Source organism: Glycine max, chromosome 19 (genome assembly GCF_000004515.6).
Source record: "Glycine max cultivar Williams 82 chromosome 19, Glycine_max_v4.0, whole genome shotgun sequence".
Lineage (NCBI taxonomy): Eukaryota > Viridiplantae > Streptophyta > Magnoliopsida > Fabales > Fabaceae > Glycine > Glycine max.
In genome coordinates this window covers 558,823-577,870 of record NC_038255.2, presented here as the reverse complement: position 1 = coordinate 577,870, position 19,048 = coordinate 558,823, and the positions used below count along the sequence as shown (strand labels likewise).

Genomic DNA, 19,048 nt, shown 5'->3' with positions numbered 1-19,048 from the left:
TGATGACACTTAGATTTCACTATGTTTGATTAATTTTTTTAAAATTTAAAGTACTGGTGAAGTTAAATGTTACTAATGTAAAATAAAATAAAAATTAAAATAAAATTTTCAAAAACATAAAAAAAAATACATTTGACTAATATTAAAATTTAAAAGACCAATTTAAACAAACTTCTAATGCTAAAGAATTATTTATTTACTTTTTTATTTTAAAGCCATTAAAAAATATTTAAAGAATAAAATTAATGATTTATTTATTATATTTTAAAAGAATAGAATAAATGGTTATTGTGGAGTAACATCAATGTCAAAAATCCTTATCACTAAGGCAACTTTTTTCACCTGACTCACTCTATCGAGTATGATTTCTTAATCATACTCGCGCATCACACCGTTCCCTCTTATTTTCTTTCCATTCCATTTCCTTTGGTGTTGCAATCAAACGGTTCAGATCAAAACACGTGCTGATTGGTGAGAAACTCTGTGTCCCCCAACCGTCGGATTTCCCTGATTAACGTGTCCCCAGCGAGAGTGGAACAGAGAAATTCCCACGGAAAAAAGTGCGCGAGTATGGAAAGTTTTTTCCATGCTGCATTGTACCTGATTCAGGGACTTGATTCTGTCTGAGTCTGTTTCTACAAATTTCAAAACCCTCTCTCTCTCGTGAGTTACTCGCACCACTAGCGAGTTCTTCTTCTTCTTCTTCTTCGCGAAATTCGTATGCGAAGAAGGGTTTGATCTCTCTCTCTCTCTCTTTTACTTCTTTATTTATTTTTGTTTAATTTTGTGTAATTTTACGAGGTTGAATTTGAGTTGACGTGCATTTTTTTGTGTGTTTTGTGCAGAGGTAGGAATTCACGCTCCTGCATTCTCAGACCGTTAGGATTCCAATTGTGGTTTGTGAATTTCTTCTGTGTTGTTTGAATTTGTAATCGGTGATGAACTCGTTTGTTTAGGGTTTGGCATGATTTTAGGTTTGTGTTTGATTAGCTCAGTTTTTGTGTGATGCTAATTCTCTTACTTATGTGCTTGGGCAGCCTAAATATATCTTGTATTCTGCGAAGAAGAAGCTGAGAGAGGTTGAAGATGGTATGAGCATATTTTGTTTCTTTACGTGTCCTCATTGTTAGTTTTCTTTGGGAGAATATGTGGTTCAAAATAACCTTTTTATTTTGATTGGCAGGGAGGAGATGATTTTGATTGGAATACTGATGATGAGCTTGAAATTGAGAACTATAACTCTTCATCTTCGTGTTTAACCCTTCCTAATGGGGATGCTGGAGAGGTAAGCTTTTAGACACTTTATTCTTTTTCTTTATGTTATGAGTGGTTGAATATTAAGAATTCTGAGGATATATAACAAGAAAGTTTAAGATAATGCAAATACATTGTCTTTGGCAACTATAAGTTTTTCTTTTGGGCTTTTGGCCTTCTCTAATTCCTATTGTTGCTGGCGTACTTGATAACCAACTAACCATGATAAACCAAAATGATAAACTAACCTTGCAGGTCAATGCAAAAAAAGAAAATAAACCTTTCGAATTGAAACCATACAAAACTATTTTTCATTTATAATGTCTATTTTACTGTTTAGATTTTTTGTAATTCATACATGCATTAATTTTTAGCTACTAATGTCCTATTCTCTCCCCCTTCAGGCAAGCTCGTCTGCAGTTTTGGCTAATTCCAAGGTACTTGACCACTTCGTCAACATGGGATTTTCTAGAGAAATGGTTTCTAAAGTAATTCAGGAATATGGTAAAGCATTTCTTTACTCTATTTAAATATAGATTTGATTCATAAAGTTCACAAATAAATATTGCTCTGATGAATATCCAGGTGAAGAAAATGAAGATAAACTACTTGAAGAACTTCTCTCATACAAGGTGAGTTGATGTTTTCATAAGTCTTGAGCATTGTTGTGACCTTGTCTCTTTGAGCTATTATTGAATTATAACCAATTTTCTCTTCTGTAGTTGTCTTGCCTCATTTTTTCTAAATTAATAAACAGTTCCATTTCCATATCGTGGAGTCATTAGCATCTTACAATCTACATGATGAATTGTGAATCATTGTTGGTTTTCATGGGTAGTTAATTTTTTTTGGGCCATCCTGTCTAATCTGGAGAGGGTGAGCCTTGTAGCATGGTTAGGGTTGCTATCTTGTGACTTGGAGGCCACAAGTTCAAATTTTGAAAACAGTCTCTCTGCATGCAAGCATAAGGTTGCATACATCTACCCATAGCAGTCAATAATGCACTATAGCTGATTGGTGGAACTGAGTGGCCATGGACTGCAATGGGATTCAAATTGCAGAATGGTTTTTATTAGTGGCCAAAATAGTGGGTTTTCATGTGCTATGGCTCTATAGCGGCGCTACCATGATATATCCTTCAATAACCTATTTTTACCCCTGGAACTCTGTTTTTTGGGGTATTTTCGGGTAAAATATTCCACAAAAAGTTACCTCTGTTTCGACTTTTGATCCTTCACACTTTATAGGGCTGTTTTTTCATGTGTTCTGTTCTTCTTTTAGATTGCCCAGATCTCATTTTGCTAATTTTTATCTAATTTATTATATTCTTTTTCTATTAATTTCGCCATCATCATTTTTTATATATTTCATCACAATGTTTTAATGCTCTTAGATTGATGGTGTGTGATTGTGTACAGTGTGACTTTTTATTCATCTTGAATTTCTTTAATTTTGGTTATTCTTTCTAGTATTTATATATTTTTTTTAATCAGCGAAGGTAATATTGTATTATATATAAAGCAGTACAAGTTGTACTGTGAAATTTACACATGGAGGCCAATTTGAGCAGTAATATGGTGCCCTAATACAAGGTATATAACATGAATTAAGAAACCATAATTCTAACAATATAGTTGGCCCAAAACTACCCACAATTAGAGTTATCCCACCCTAATCACAAAATGCCTCCCTCATATTACTGGACCAGTGATGAAAAGGTATGTTGAAACCTTTATCCAAATTTTTTAACCAAGTCCAGCATAGGAAAATAGCATCCTCCAGCAGCTTACTAGCATTAAAGCTTTCATCTGCAAAAACAATCCTATTTCGATGCTGCTAGATGCTCCATGTCAAGGAGATCCACCAGCACTGCCATTTCTGAAAACTGATGCTAGTATCCCTCCCAAACACATGCTGGAGGAAGTGCTGTCTCGGACTTTGCGGAAATGCTCTTGAAATGTTTGTCCACGATATTGATCCCCACCAAAGTGGTAGAATTTTTCTGCAACTAAAGAAAAGGTGTGCTGCATCCTCTTCTTTATTTTTGCAGAATGGGCATGTGGGATCATTTATTTCCACATTTCTCCTGCGTAGATTCATTTTAGTTGACAGTCTGCCCCTGATTAGTCTCCACGTGAAGAAAAAAGCTTTACTAGGGACCTTTACCTTCCACAGCACAGTAAAAGCACCATCCTGATTTTCATCATTGTGGTCTGTCATAAGCATCTTGTACGCGTTCCCCACTGTGTATACACCAGATGCATCTTCCTTCCAAATTCACTTGTCTTCTCGATCCGAGTGAATGTTGATACCTTCTAATTCTTCCAAGAACTTTGCAGCCATATCTATCTCATCATCAAAAAGTTGCCGTCTCCATTGAAAATCCCACTCCCAGCCTGTAGCTGTGAAACTTCCCATCTACTGTATGACATGTTGTTGCTGGTAGGAAATAGAGTAAAGTCTAGGGTACTTCAACTTAAGTGATACTCCATCCTCCTTCCATCCATCCTCCCAAAATTTGACCTTTGCTCTACACCCCACTTTTCATTTTATCCCTTTATCTAGCCAGTTGCCATCTTCACCGGAATGAGTTATGAGATTGATGTCCTTCCACCATGCTGATTCACTGCTGCCCCTTCTTTCCCCATCCAAAATCCGCCATCCACCATATTTTGAAATCAGTATCCTTGAGTCCCCTTGGTTATGGAAAAGCTTCCATCTCCACTTTCCGAGGAGTGCATAATTAAACTTCCTTAAATCCCTGATTCCCATTCCCCCTTTCTCCTTTGGTAGACACACTGACTCCCACTTTACTCATGCTATCTTCTTTTGCTCCATTCCTCCACCCCACAGAAACCGCCTGTGTATCCACACCAGCTAGTCCAAAACTTTATTGGGAACCCTGAAAAAAGAGAAGTAGATAGGAACAAAATTTAGAACTGACATTATGAGAGTGACCCTTCCACCAAATGAAAGTATTTCACCAACTTTCTCTCACATTTCTTGACAATAGGATCCCAAACATCACTATGCCTTGGGTTTGCCCCAATCGGGATACCCAGGTAAAGGAAAGGTATGGCCAATAGACTGCAATTTAAATACCTAGCAGCATCCACCTTCCATATCTCCGACATCCCAATTGCCCCAAAACTACTCTTTGAGAAATTAATTTTGAGGCTTGAGACAAGTTCAAAACTTCTCAAAATCACCTTGATCGCATTGACATTTTTCATGGATGCTTTCCCAGAGAAAATCGTATCATCTGCATACTGTAAGATACTAATTTCCACTTCATTTCTTCCCATTAGGAAACCTTGAAACATGTTTTTCTCTGTTGCTTCTCTCAGCAGTCCATTGAGTCCATCCACAACAACATTAAATAAAAGGGGAGCTAGTGGGTCCCCTTGTCTTATACCTCTTTGGGGAATGAACTCAGACGAAGGGCTACCATTTACCAATATGGAGATAGAGGCGGATTTTAGGCAGCCCTCAATCCATGATAGCCATCTATCGCAGATTCCCATCCTCCTTAACATGTACTACAAGAAATTCCAGGAGACTGAATCATAGGCCTTTTCATAATCTACTTTAAACACCAAGCACAACTTGTTGCTTCTCTTTGCTTCATGAATTACTTCATTTGCTATAAGGGTGCTGTGTAACAAATGTCTGCCCTCGACGAATGCAGTTTGTCTCTCATCTATTATTAATGGCAGCACCCCCTTCATCCTCCTCGCTAGCACCTTGGCCACAATTTTATATATGCTACCTATTAAAGAAATAGGCCTATATTCATTTAGGTTCAACGGATCATTCACCTTAGGAATGAGAGCAAGGAATGAGGTATTGCACCCCTTCGGGAACGTTCCATGAACAAAGAATTCATCCATGAACCGAAGCACATCAGCCTTGATAACTTCCCAAAACTCCTTAATAAATTTGAAACTAAGGCCATCTGGTCCGGGGCTCTTGTCGCTCCTGCATTCTCACACAACAGCCTTTATTTCTTTTTCATTAAATGGCTCCGACAATCTGACATTGTGTTGCTGTCCAATGGCTCTAAATCTGACCCCATCTAGTTTGGGCCTCACCCAATCTTCCTCCTGAAATCTGTTCTTGAAGAACATTCTAGTATTTATATGTGTAGCATATACTATATTCTTTTTGGTTTGTATTATACTAGCAGTCATTGCACTTACTGCTATCCTGCAGTAGCAATTTAGGAATTGGCCACTACATATATTGCTATTTGAGATTGATAACTATGCATCTACGCTTCCTAATTTTGCATATTTTTAGCAGACTTGTCATTGCAGTCAATTTGCAATGATATTAGTTCATGAAATGAAATAAAATTGTGTATCTTTGTGTAAAAAAAATAGCAGTTTTAATTTATATTGTATGAAATATAAGGCAAAAGACTGATGGCTGTATATTTATTCTTCAAACTTAGAGGAAAATGCTTTCTAAAAAAATTATGCATTTAAATTTTTAAACTGATTTCATTTACATGTTATGATTCTTTCCTCTTATGAAGAAAATAACAGTTTCTTATTTTAATCTTTCAATGATTGCAATTTTGCTTCTACTAATTTTGTCTCAACTCTTTAGTTGTGTAAGATGTATAGGTGGGGTTAATTGAGCAGCTTGATCACCCTAAAAATGGTAATATGGAAATTTGGGTACTGGGATGGTAAATTCTTTCTACAACTATAATAGTGCCTTAATACATTTGCAATAATATTTTACCAAACTCAACAAGTGATCTGTGTGGTTCTTTTGTGCATATAATTGCTCCTTTTTTAACCATTTACCTATGTCATTTTGTTTCTTTTGTTCTACTGACATCTTTAGACTTATTTCTGACATCTTTAATATACCATTTGCATATTATAAGATTGACTATTGTGTTACACTTACACATGTCTTGGTTTTGGTATTTTTGTTTTCATATTTGCAGGCTCTGGAAAGTTCTCCCCAACCACAGCAGCGAATTGAGCCAGATCCTTGTTCTTCAGAGAATGCAGGGAGCTCTTGGGATGATTTCTCTGATACTGATATTTTTTCTGATGATGAAGTAATCTCTTCTTTTTGCACTTTGATTTTTTTTAGACTGTATGATCTGATTCATCTTATTATCTTGTTATTTTCGGCCTTTAGTGTCATCTACTGCGATGGTTTCTGCTAGTGCTATAGGACATGAAATGTGGCATGTAATCATTTTCAAACATGAAACAGATTAGGATGGTTTATGTTTCTTTGTTGGGCATTGTAGGGACTTGTACAATTTCATTTTCCTACTTCAAAGAACAATGAAATGTCATCATGCTTCCACTTGCTTTTACAAACATTTATGGGAGGTCTGGAATTCCTTACTAGGAAACAATATAGGTGCAGGTTATGTATTAAGAGAAACAGCTTGCTTATTTTATTTGATATTTTTTTGTAGGAAATTGCAAAAACTATGTCTGAGAATGATGATACCTTACGGTCTTTGGTGAAAATGGGCTACAAACAAGAGGAAGCTTTAGTTGCCATAGAAAGATTAGGTGTGTTTTGTATGATGCATTCATATGTATGGCTTGAGTTGTTAGCTTGTTATTTTTGCAAAAAATGATAGAAATTTATTTTAATATTGTTGCTTGTTGTATGATACTATGATTCATTATCTTCAATTGATATTGAGCACCTTAATTTGTGTCCCTTGGACAATTGAGCCATTAGACCAAAAAAATATTGCGGCTCGATTATTTTTGTTTCCTAGGTTTAAGGATTGACATTCTATTTAATGTAAGTTGTTGGATATTTTATATGCACTCTTAGCACAAGTTGTTGTCACATTTCTAAAGTGCGTCCCTGAAAGCTTTTTCTGGATGAACACTTCATGCTGTAATTCCCAATGTTTGATTTAGTCATACTAAACGCTTTTGATTGGAATTTGAATACTCGTAGTTCCAAATGTGATTATGAGTGCTTGAAGAATGAAGAACAAGCATGGTCATCTAAACACCTTGTATTATATAATAAGCTTTAGCTAGGTGTCCAGCTTTATGAAGATTCAACCATAGCCTTTTTGAAAGGTCCAATACTTTTAGTTCCATGGAGATCAGGATCAACTAGTCCCGCATGACCATGGTTTTGAAGTTATTCTTGGAATCTTTTTAATGAATCAATGCTATCCATCATTTTCATCACTCTCATTTCACATGGTTATTCAGGATAGCGTCTCCTCATTCTCTGCCACAGTACTAACTTTTTGAATGTCTCAGTTGATTCCTACCTGCTGAATGCATATCAAATCTGCATTTTATACGATTGTATCCTCAAGATAGTGAACAGAACATATGTGCCTAGTAGTTTTTTCCCTTGCCTGAAGTGAAGATTACCTGTTTCAATGTCTAGAGCAGAGACAAATTCATCAGTTTGGACCACCATTATTGTGGATAATAGATGATGAAAATCTTCTTATATACAATCACCTTATGAATATACTGCAATTACTTCTAGCCAAGAATGATTTAATTGCTAACTCTATAATCAGTTTTTACATGCAGATGTAATGGCTATAGATCATTATACGAGAATCAGATCATGTCTTTTATTATTATCTCTAAAGAATGACACTGTTTAACACATTTGTCAAGCTTGTATAATAAATTAACAGGTCCTAAATTTTGGTGTTTTTCCAAATATCATTTTAATCAAATTAACGTGGTCAACTACAATAATAACCTCACACGGCCTCTTGTTTGTTTGTGTTCACAAGTTTACATGGTTTCTGTTTATGAACTTTTTACTCTATTTTCTTGGCTCATTGTTCTAATGAAATACTGCAGGCCCAAATGCCTCACTTGAAGAATTGGTAGATTTTATAGGTGTTGCTCAAATGGCAAAGGCTGAGGATGCTCTTCTGCCTCCTGAAGAAAAGGTAGCAATGTAGCCATATTGGTATCTTGGGATGAATAAAATAGAAATTTAATGCATTTAATTTTCGATAATTTTTTCCTTCGAATTATCTAGCATCATCCATCTGTTGCTCCTCCTCCCCCCGTTCATTTATCTGTCACATGTTTATGTTATTTTAATGTTTTTTTTACAGTTACAATACAATGACTATGCTAAGTCCAATAAACGAAGATTTTATGATTATGAAGTGCTGGGAAGGAAAAAGCCTAGGGGATGTGAGAAGAAAATCCTCAATGAAGATGATGATGAGGAAGATGAAGCTCTTCATCTTCCAAACCCAATGATTGGGTTTGGTGTACCTACAGAGTCGAGCTTCATAACACACAGAAGGATTCCAGAAGATGCCATTGGGCCTCCTTACTTCTATTATGAGAATGTAGCCTTAGCACCGAAAGGTGTTTGGCAAACAATTTCAAGATTCTTGTATGATGTTCAACCCGAGTTTGTAGATTCAAAGTTTTTCTGTGCTGCAGCCAGGAAAAGGGGATATATTCACAATCTCCCCATCCAAAATAGGTTCCCACTTCTACCACTTCCACCGCGCACAATACACGAGGCTTTTCCCCTAACAAAGAAGTGGTGGCCTTCATGGGATACTAGGACCAAGCTTAATTGTTTGCAAACATGTATTGGCAGTGCAAAACTAACAGAAAGAATTAGGAAAGCTGTAGAAATCTATGATGAAGATCCACCTGAAAGTGTACAGAAGTTTGTTCTTCATCAGTGTAGGAAATGGAATTTGGTTTGGGTGGGAAGGAATAAGGTTGCTCCATTAGAGCCTGATGAAGTAGAAACGCTGCTGGGCTTCCCAAGGAACCACACCAGAGGAGGTGGAATAAGTAGGACTGACAGATACAAGTCACTTGGTAATTCATTCCAGGTATGATAATTCTACCTCTTCCTATATAATAATGTAGCCTCCATAAAGATCCTTCTGGATGTGTTTACTTTCATAAATAAATGTAATATCTCTTGGAACTATTCAGTAATGTTTTAATATTTAGGCATATTCAGATTAATCAGGTAGAGGAAGACCAAGAAAAATAGAAAGAACCATTTTAAAATGATTTATATGTAAATAACCTCTTACCTCGATAAAGAATATATTGATTTTTGGCAGAACACTATGGCGACATTTATGTTGAGACCTCAGCAATGGCTTTGTTTGTTGTATTAAGAATAATGTTGTCAAAGTGAAATCATATGCAGTTTCAGCATGTTTTCTTTTCTATGAAACTAGTGGTTAATGCATTGATGTTTCCGTGTAAATTTCTCTTTCCTTACTTGATTCAGTTTATTTCAGGTTGACACTGTGGCATACCACTTGTCAGTTCTGAAGGAGATGTATCCTAATGGTATCAATCTTCTTTCTCTCTTTTCTGGAATTGGTGGGGCAGAGGTAGCTCTTCATCGGCTCGGCATCCCTCTCAAGAATGTTGTGTCTGTTGAAAAATCAGAAGTGAATAGGAATATTGTTAGAAGTTGGTGGGAGCAAACAAATCAGAAAGGTAATCTATATGACATTGACGATGTAAGGGAGCTAGACGGTGATCGCTTGGAGCAGCTGATGAGCACATTTGGTGGTTTTGATCTAATTGTTGGTGGCAGTCCATGTAATAATCTGGCTGGTAGCAACAGGGTCAGCCGGGATGGACTGGAGGGAAAAGAATCTTCTCTCTTCTTTGATTACTTTAGGATTCTAGACTTAGTAAAAAATATGTCAGCTAAATATCGATAAATTTTTGTCCAAAGAAACCCCTTTCTGCGGTTTTGTCTTTCGTCCAAATAATTAGGATCTTCGTATATAAACCTGAAACATTAGAGACAGATACTTCTCATTCCATTTTTATTGCCAAAGAAGGGCAACGTTTTCAAATAAAAAAATTATCTTAAAATTTCTGATTTCAGGTTACTATTTTATTAATACCTATGCGGGTCAGTACATTCAAACATGGTGGAGGAATCTACTAAATGATCCTTGCGATGCTGTTTTTTTTTTCTTCCAAATTTATCTTTATGATTTAATCAACACTGTGAATAGCAGCAACTGTGTTTGACCAGTCATTTAATTGGTCTCGTGGTGGTATTTGACCTCAAAAGGCTCAATTTTTTTCCTTTCAAATAGATGCTCTGAGATGACTGTTGTTTGGCAAGAGCAAGATTAATCGTGTTGTCTCTTGCATTCTTTAGTGTTGTTTTCTTTGGTTTTTACCCACTCGGGGTATCTTTAGTTTCTAAAGTACAAGTTTATATGGAATCTTCAAGGGCAAAATTGATGAAATTTATTGAAACAGCCTTCGGACATAGAGTTTTAGTAGAGATTAGTGCCTTTTCTTGTATTCCCTCGTTTGCAGATCAGGGAAGCATTTGGCGTATTCGCAGTTTGTTTACAGAAAAAAAAAATTATTGTATTGGAGGGTTTAAATCATGGATTTCTATTTACAATTATCAATGTTGTAATGTAATACTACACAAATTCTAGTGCATGTTTGGTTGTCTGTCTAACTTGTTGCACGAATTTCAAGATAAATTCAACGGTCCACAAAATTTATCATCTAAATTTTTAATTTTGTGTATTATGTTAGTAATAAAACGATTTAAAAACTTGCTTTTTCTATATTTTTTTACATTGGTGAATCAAGGTAGAAAAGTGACTTCCTACATTGATTGTAATTATCGTTGTTGATGTCTCAAATTAATGAACTTATATTATATCATCACATTTTAGAACTTTAATAATTTTTTGCTTCAAGGTGAATTCAATTAAGAACTTAAAAGGTGGTTTTACATTTTATTTCATATTTTTATAATATATTTATTTGTATTTTAATTTTAAAATAAAAAAATAAAATCCTATTTCAATAAAATTTTGTAATATTACTTTTTTATCTCAAAATAAATTAAAAATTTAAAAAATTCATTTTGAGTTTTTTATCACAATATTTCTAAAATTATGAAAACTAAGTAACATTGTATAGTTAAAATAAAATTCAATATCTATGATTTTTATGTCTAAAACATTTCAAAATACCCTATGTCTACTTTAAGTTGTTGATAAATTTGCTTTTAGTGTATAACTTATGTGGCATGCTATAAAAAAGTAGATGTATTTTGTTTGAATAAGTAATTTCAATTAATTTTTTTTAAGTCATCATCAATTGTACAGTTTCATATATGCACAATCTCTTAATCTCTCTTATTATGGTGTGATTCATCGAGGGTATTACATGCCCACCAATTTTAGTCTGATTCGTCCTTGAACCACACCCACAAACCTACACGAGACTTTTCAACATGTTTTATCCTCACTCACATTTTCTGATAAATTTCTTAGAAGATCATCCATCTCATAACTATTCCAAGACAAGCATACTTAATTGTTGAGTTCTTAAGTAATACATTACCAAAAAGTAGATGCATTTTGTTGGTATAAGTAGTACCAATTAACTCATTTAAGTCATACTCAATTGTACAGTCTCATACTTGTACAATCTTTAGATTTCTCTCATTCTGGTATGATTCATTTAGGGTATTACATATATGACTGAATCAAGATAAAGATTATTAGACACTTCAGCGGTTGACTAGGATAGACTTAGAAACTCATCAAGGTGGGGGACTAATATTTTTTCATCCTATATAATTATTTACACTAAATAGAAATTTTGGCCCCCTTACTCTCCTAAATTCACAAATTTGATTCTCCTAATTTTTAGTTATAACATTTGGTCCTTCTAGTTTTACAAATTTACGATTTTGATCTCTTTGATCAATTATTAACTAATTATTGTGATTAGTAGAGTTATTCAGTTAATTAAAAATTATTAATTATTAAAAAAACTTTAATAAAAATTATTAACCTTAATTTTCCATTGCACTGTGTGCCACACGAGTTGTTCTTGAAATAAGAGATGATGATAACTAGATACCACACGTTGACTAAACAAAAAAATGAATGTGGGTACCAAAATAGGTAATGACAAATAGTTTCTATGTAATGGTCAATAGTTTCTAAGCCACATGCTCCTGTGGGAAGGTTGATAAAGTCATAATGCCCCTACTTAGAAGGATATTACAAACAAATATAGTAAGATGATAGACTTGCCATATGAGTAATTGCATGTTTACCGAAAGTTTTAGCTTCCAAATCCAAGTCCAAGATCATATAGTTTACAATTCCCTTTTATCCCCTTGAAGCCAATCATATGCACTTTCAGTTGTGTATGTACTCGACGCTAACCGCCAAGCATGACCACCAATTCTTCTATATAACCTTTTTAGAAACCAACCTGTCCCCAACACTTTGTATTTGCCATGTGAACTTATTGCCTAAATACTCCACATTAATAAGTACACAACAATTCAAGTAGTATTTAAAAAGATTTTCTTGCACACCCATTTGTTGCTTAGAAGGAAGAATGATTTTATTAAAGTCCTTCACAAGCATCCATGGACGAGTTATTATTGTTTTAAGATCTTCCAAATACTTCTAAAGCATGTCCCTGTTATGAAGTATGGGTCTGGTATAAATCGTTGAGCAAACTATTGTCATTTTGTATCCAATAGTTATCAATGTCACATTGAAAGTGGCATGCCATTTTTCTAATTAATTAATTTTTAATTCTAGGTGAGACTTTTTTGACGTTTCCCACCCTTGGCAAGTTCCACAGCCTTGACGTTTGTATTCTTTTCCCACCAATATGATTATTTTATCAAATATACCGTATTTTAAAAAATCTTTATTTATTTTTTTGGCTCAAAACACGCATTTTTCCTTAAATAAAAAAGATGGAGGAGACCAATGCAATGGAAAGCTTGGATCGGGCCAATGCAACCATAGTTCACGGGTGTTGCTAGGTGCACCCAACAATTTAAGTGAAGTGGTAAAAATGCCCTTCACTTAAATTTTAAAAACCCTCCCTCTCCTTGTGTTACTGTTGTTCCGTTCGTTCGTATGCTGCACCGTCTCCTCTTCCCCTCACATTGTGCCTTCTTCTTCTTGCTTTCTTCATTGGTTTCCTTTGCACCATTGTCGTTGAGTGCTCCTGCTGTCGGCATTAAGGACGTCTCCATCAATCTGTGCTGCTTCCATCGTCGAGATAAACTTCGTGCTCTTCATTAATGACTTCTGGTGTTGGTTTGTTTTTGGCTTCATACGGATCATATAATCTATATGAGTTATATGGATATTTCTTACGAATTATGAAATTAATTAAAATTGCTGGATGCACAAACAATAATGTTGGATGTTGGTGCACCTAGCAATATCCATAGTTCACAGCATTAATGCTGACCAGGTTGAATACAAGATCCAACACAACAACAACAACTTGCCACTTGCTCCCCCCTCATTCAGGACATACACCTAACCATGGTCAAACAATTCAAGCTCAAACCCCTAACCATGGTTACACGCCAAACCTAACCCAACCCTTTCACTTTTCCCTTCAAAATAAATACACACCTTCTGAATCCTATAAATAACCCACTTTCTTTCGTTGCATTTTCTCTATTCTTCTTCTTCCTCATACTTTCGTTCCTCATTTTTTCCCAAGCGCGCCGTGAGGCTCTTCGACCCGAAATCCGAACCCGAATTCGGTTTCAATCTCAGAGAGAGAGAGAGAGAGGGAGAGAGAGAAACACTGACCTAGCTCGCAGAATCGACAACCACTTCTCACTCTTCAATCGGTATAATAAGATTCGATTCGTTTCGTTTCGTTATTTATTTTCTTCTTCCTATTTTTTAGGTTAATGTCGTGCTTTACGTGCAGCATTCCGTAATCGACCAGATCTGAGTGTGAAATCTAAGGGTATGCTCACGCACGAGCACTGCTTGCGTTTTTGATTGAATCTAGGGCTTCGTTTTAGGAAATTGAATTTGTGCTGTTGCATGCGATTGTTTTCGCTAGATTTGCGTTCTCTGAAATCGATTTTACCGTTTGCTTTATGCGTTCAATTGATAATTTTCAGCTTCGGAGTTTTCCTTCGGATTTGTTTTTGGCTCCTGGTGAAAATCCGTAGCTGTAAGTGCTGTTGGTTTAGATTAGGGTTTGTTAACGTGTTGTGTTGTGTGGATACTGGGATTATGAAATTTAGGTTTACGGATGAATGTTTGATTTGGTTGATAATGTAAGTTATTTTAATTTTAATACGATTTTGATATTATTGACAACTTGTCAAATCAAATGTTTTAATTTGAATGTGTTTTTTTTACTTCAATATATGTTATTTTAATTTTAATACGATTTTGATATTATTGACAACTTGTCAAACCGAATGTTTTAACTGAGAATTATTCCTAGCGAGTTTTACCTTTTATTTTTGAGTAGGTTATTACTAACTTGTTTAATTTTATTATTATCTAATGTTAGAATTGTATTGCTGGTTTCCTTGCTAATGGCTGCCACAGCAACTGTGTCTTTGATGGGTCCGAGGTATGCACCACCAGACCCAACACTCCCTAAACCATGGCGGGGTCTTGTGGATGGCAAGACTGGGTATCTTTACTTTTGGAATCCTGAGACTAATGTCACCCAGTATGAGAGGCCATCCTCAAGCTCAGCTTCCCAGTCAAAGTTTTCTTCAGTGCCCAGCTCTTCTGTCCAGGTTCAACAATCATCTCAAGGGTCGCAACGTGGTCGTAGTCCTGATTTCAGTGATAGGTATGATCGAAATGGCACTGGTGGGTCAAACGACGCTGGATCCCGGAACAATCAGGTATTTATGCTTGACTTTGTTTGTATTGTATTTAATGTGTTTGTATTTGGTAGCTGACATGACCTATGCTACAGAATTTTTTGATATGTAGTTATTTGTATGTAATATTATACCAATTGGTTGTGGTTTATTGACGATGATTTTTAAGCAACTTTTGAAATTAATTTCAAATCAGTTGTTATGATATTATTAGGATCCCTACAGTTAGGGGATGGGATGAAGCTAGCTGTATTGAACTAAAATATTAAGTAGACAAAGTGTGTATTGAATTTAATTGTGTTTTCCCTTTAATGGATGCTTTAAAGTTGTGTAGGAAATGAAAGCATCCTATTGGTAGAGGGAAAAGAAATGCAGTATTTCAAAATCAATTGTATATTTCTGTCCATCATAGTTTGTTTGGGGGACTTATCTTTCATGCATTTCATCTTGTATTAGAGTTCCAAAGGGGGAAGTTATACTTCTCATGATGTTTCAAATGGAACAAATGTTGCTGGCAATGGTAATTCTTCTGTCAGAGGTCATGGGGCTTCAGATGCTGGAGCTGGACTATCTGCTGAGTCTTATCGACATCGGCATGAAATATCTGTGACTGTGAGTATATATATTATAATTCCATAGCAAATACTTATATCACATTACTCTGTCTTTATTTTTGGGTTTTGCTCCAATTAAAATTTAATTGAGGTTTTTCATATTTTTGTTAGGGAGACAATGTGCCTCCACCGCTTGCATCATTTGGGTCAACTGGCTTTCCATCTGAGCTTCTGAGAGAGGTATCAGCTTCTATTCTCTTTTCTTCTTTTCTTGTCTGTCTTCAGTAGTGGCAGTTAGGAGGATACCAAAGTTCCCATAGGTATCTGACCCAATTTTTCCTTATGCAAGTCTCTGATTCCTGAAGCTCCAATTTATAAGTTTCAGGCTCATAATTTTTCTGCCATCTTTACTTTTTTGTCGTAGGTGCGATATTTGCTCCTGGGGAGGAGCTAATGTCGTACGCTGTGGTGCCCTCTTTTTTGGGGCTAGCATTTAGTTTGGACTTTGGAGCGCCCTTTATGGTGGACCAAGTTTTTGGAAGGGCTTTCCTAACCATCCAAGTTCGTGGCTGGGACTGCTGTTGGTCATGATTCAGTCTGCCACTTGGTCTGTACGGAAGAAGAGGCCTCTCCTCATGCGCTACCTTGCATCAGCAAGCATTGGTGGCTTGCATATGAGGGATGATGCTTCTTCCGACATTAACTCCTCTATAAGTCCCAAAGAAAACCAATCTCCTGGATTTTCCTTTTTTAGGTACAAAATGCTGGGTTCTCAGCCCCAACTCCAATTCAGGCACAGTCATGGCCCATTGCTCTTCAAGGTAGAGATATAGTTGCCATTGCTAAAACAGGCTCAGGGAAAACCTTGGGATATTTAATTCCAGCATTTATTCACCTCAAGCGCTCTGGTAATAACTCCAAAATGGGCCCCACTGCATTGGTACTTTCACCAACAAGGGAGTTGGCAACACAGATACAAGATGAAGCCATGAAGTTTGGGAAATCATCTAGAATTTCATGTGCAGTAAGTAATTGTTCTTATTTTTATCAAATTATTTTTTTGTTGTGCTTTCATGCATCAGTATGGATTCATTTGAAATTATTGATGAACTCACAAATTTGAGTTTGTTAAACAAATATTGCTTGTAGTATCATTCTTCATTGGATTGCTTGGCTGGTTTTGCTACTCTTTATTTATTCATTTTTTTATAGTGTTTGTATGGAGGAGCACCAAAGGGTCCTCAACTGAGAGACATTGATCGTGGAGCAGATATTGTGGTAGCCACTCCTGGTCGCTTGAATGATATTCTTGAGATGAGAAGAATTAGTCTTAATCAGGTTTCTTACCTGGTGCTAGATGAGGCAGACAGGATGCTGGATATGGGTTTTGAACCTCAAATTAGGAAAATTGTGAATGAGGTGCCCAATCGCAGGCAAACTCTAATGTTTACTGCAACATGGCCAAAGGAGGTTAGGAAAATTGCAGCTGATCTGCTAGTCAAGCCTGTCCAGGTGAACATTGGGAATGTAGATGAGCTTGTTGCTAACAAGTCTATTACTCAGGTTTGATGTCTGCTACTGCTATACTTGGGTGCACTGTTTTATTTTCCCCGCTTGTTTCATTCTCATGCCATTTTTCTTGTTACTATATCAGCATGTTGAAGTATTGCCACCAATGGAGAAACAAAGACGGCTGGAACATATTTTGCGGTCACAGGATCAAGGATCAAAGATAATTATTTTTTGTTCTACCAAGAAAATGTGTGATCAACTTGCTCGTAATCTGACACGTCATTTCGGAGCTGCTGCTATTCATGGGGATAAATCCCAGGCTGAGAGGGATCATGTGTTGAGTCAGTTTCGAACTGGGAGGTCTCCTGTGCTAGTGGCCACAGATGTTGCTGCTCGGGGACTGGATATCAAGGACATTAGGTTGTTAATTGTTTGTTTTATCATGTTTTTTTTATTCTGAGACCCGTGTTGGGTACTTTACCCACTGTAGTGAAATTAGTCTTGGAAAAGTAACCATTGTATTTTACAATGACCATAAATATTTTGCAGGGTGGTTGTCAATTATGACTTCCCTACAGGAGTGGAAGATTATGTTCATAGGATTGGAAGGACTGGAAGAGCTGGAGCCACTGGGCTAGCTTACACTTTCTTTGGTGACCAGGATGCTAAATATGCTTCAGATCTCATCAAAGTCTTGGAAGGTGCAAACCAGAAGGTACCTCCAGAACTTCGTGATATGTCATCACGGAGTGGTGGTGGGATGGGTAGATCCAGACGATGGGGTTCTGGGGGACGAGGTGGACATGGTGATTCTGGATATGGTGGAAGGAATAATGACTCTGGATATGGTGGAAGAGGTAATGATGCAGGATATGGTGGAAGAGGCAGTGATTCTAATTATGGAGGGAGGGGGACTGCTGCTTCTGGCAGAGGTGGAGGCCGTGGGTTTGACCATGACTCCCAGAGGTTAGTTTTGTTTATCCCCTCTTTATATTATTTTACCAGAGGATTTGGGTTTTTGTAGGATTCTTAATGCTGATCTAAATGTTTTTAATGTAATTTTTACAAGTGTTATTTTGTGGTATAGGAATGATAGGGGTCGGAGCCCAGACAAGGGATCTAGTTGGAGTGATCGCTTCAAAAGCGTCAACCGGGATCGCAGTCGTAGTCCTGACAGGGCTGCACTACCTCAACATTCCCAAGGTGGCAGCTTTCACAAGGCAATGATGGAACGTGGTGGTGGTGGTGGTGATCGCAATAAGAGCTTTAACCGGGACCGAAGCCGCAGTCCTAGCCCTCATAGACAGGAGAAGTGCCCAGCGGTTCGAGATCGTTCCCCAGTTTACAGTTTTCATCAATCAATGATGGGACGAGGTCAGTCATCCCCTTCATCTCAACGGCAGCGTGCACGCAGTCCTCACCGAAACTCACCCCCCTCCCAGGGTGATGGAAGATATGCTGGATCTCATTCATCTTACAATGGAGAAGTGGAGGAAGGGATGATTCCCGAGGAAGAAGGAATGATTGGTCAAGATGATCCCGTAAATGTCAATTAGGATTTTGGCTATCCTGAGACCATTTACATATAAATATGCCAAGGTTGTTTTGGTCTTCTTACATAATGTGGAAGGGGATTGTTATTTGAACACGAGCAAGTTAGGATATGGTAGTGGAATTCATGGCAAATGTATATTTTGAGGGGCTTTGTAGAAGCCTGGAAATGGCATAGATGAACCTAGTAAGTAAAGAATATTGTGGGTTTTGTTTGTTATTTTTGGTAAAACTCGACTTTATATGGAGACGGGTTCTTTGTTCCCATACAATCAAAAAAGAAATTATTCAGCTACTATAATTAAAATGTTGTATTCCTCCACTTTTCTGAGTGGCAGCATGTAAGCTCTCTTGGGTCATCATATGTTGCCGTCTGCTGCTACAGCCTTCTGTTTTAATTGAGATTTTCTTTAACATGACTCAGAGAATGCATGATAGGATTTTGGGTATACAAGGCAAAACGTTGGGGATAAAAGGAGTATGTTTTTTCAGAAGAACGTGAGGGAGAAAATGAC

General features: G+C 36.6%; 2 protein-coding genes across 6 annotated transcripts; both read left to right on the top strand.

Annotated features, from left to right (window-relative positions):
• Positions 1–575: 575 nt before the first annotated feature.
• LOC100815925 (DNA (cytosine-5)-methyltransferase DRM2) lies at positions 576–10,115 on the top strand. 2 transcript variants are annotated; one of them, XM_006603704.4, is made up of 11 exons: positions 576–732; positions 846–896; positions 1,038–1,089; positions 1,184–1,285; positions 1,659–1,758; positions 1,840–1,886; positions 6,215–6,331; positions 6,704–6,803; positions 8,091–8,182; positions 8,354–9,100; positions 9,524–10,115. In XM_006603704.4, the coding sequence occupies exons 3-11, from the start codon at positions 1,087–1,089 to the stop codon at positions 9,956–9,958; spliced, it is 1,743 nt and encodes a 580-aa protein (XP_006603767.1). In that variant the 5' UTR covers positions 576–732; positions 846–896; positions 1,038–1,086; the 3' UTR covers positions 9,959–10,115. The 2 variants fall into 2 exon arrangements, with proteins under 2 accessions (XP_006603767.1, XP_006603768.1); XM_006603705.4 differs by lacking the exons at positions 576–732; positions 846–896; positions 1,038–1,089 and adding an exon at positions 6,530–6,614 and having other exon boundaries at positions 1,245–1,285.
• A 3,592-nt stretch (positions 10,116–13,707) lies between these two features.
• Positions 13,708–18,781, top strand: LOC100816455 (DEAD-box ATP-dependent RNA helicase 46). 4 transcript variants are annotated; one of them, XM_014771824.3, is made up of 10 exons: positions 13,708–13,908; positions 13,992–14,030; positions 14,630–14,937; positions 15,373–15,528; positions 15,642–15,710; positions 16,225–16,494; positions 16,683–17,033; positions 17,125–17,402; positions 17,532–17,948; positions 18,070–18,781. In XM_014771824.3, exons 3-10 carry the CDS (start codon positions 14,644–14,646, stop codon positions 18,536–18,538), a joined length of 2,304 nt encoding a protein of 767 aa, XP_014627310.1. In that variant the 5' UTR covers positions 13,708–13,908; positions 13,992–14,030; positions 14,630–14,643; the 3' UTR covers positions 18,539–18,781. The 4 variants fall into 4 exon arrangements, with proteins under 4 accessions (XP_014627310.1, XP_014627308.1, XP_014627307.1 ...); XM_014771822.3 differs by having other exon boundaries at positions 14,592–14,937; XM_014771821.3 differs by lacking the exon at positions 13,992–14,030 and having other exon boundaries at positions 14,592–14,937.
• The last annotated feature ends 267 nt before the right edge of the window (positions 18,782–19,048 follow it).

Bases quoted from the DNA above. Each gene is read 5' to 3' on its own strand.
- LOC100816455 (XM_026127207.2), top strand. From the start codon at position 14,111: ATGCGATTGTTTTCGCTAGATTTGCGTTCTCTGAAATCGATTTTACCG. The intron at 14,244-14,629 runs GTAAGTGCTGTT...TGGCTGCCACAG, and splicing joins CCTGGTGAAAATCCGTAGCT to CAACTGTGTCTTTGATGGGT. The intron at 14,938-15,372 runs GTATTTATGCTT...ATCTTGTATTAG, and splicing joins CTGGATCCCGGAACAATCAG to AGTTCCAAAGGGGGAAGTTA.
- LOC100815925 (XM_006603704.4), top strand. The intron at 1,887-6,214 runs GTGAGTTGATGT...TCATATTTGCAG, and splicing joins AAGAACTTCTCTCATACAAG to GCTCTGGAAAGTTCTCCCCA. The intron at 9,101-9,523 runs GTATGATAATTC...AGTTTATTTCAG, and splicing joins CACTTGGTAATTCATTCCAG to GTTGACACTGTGGCATACCA.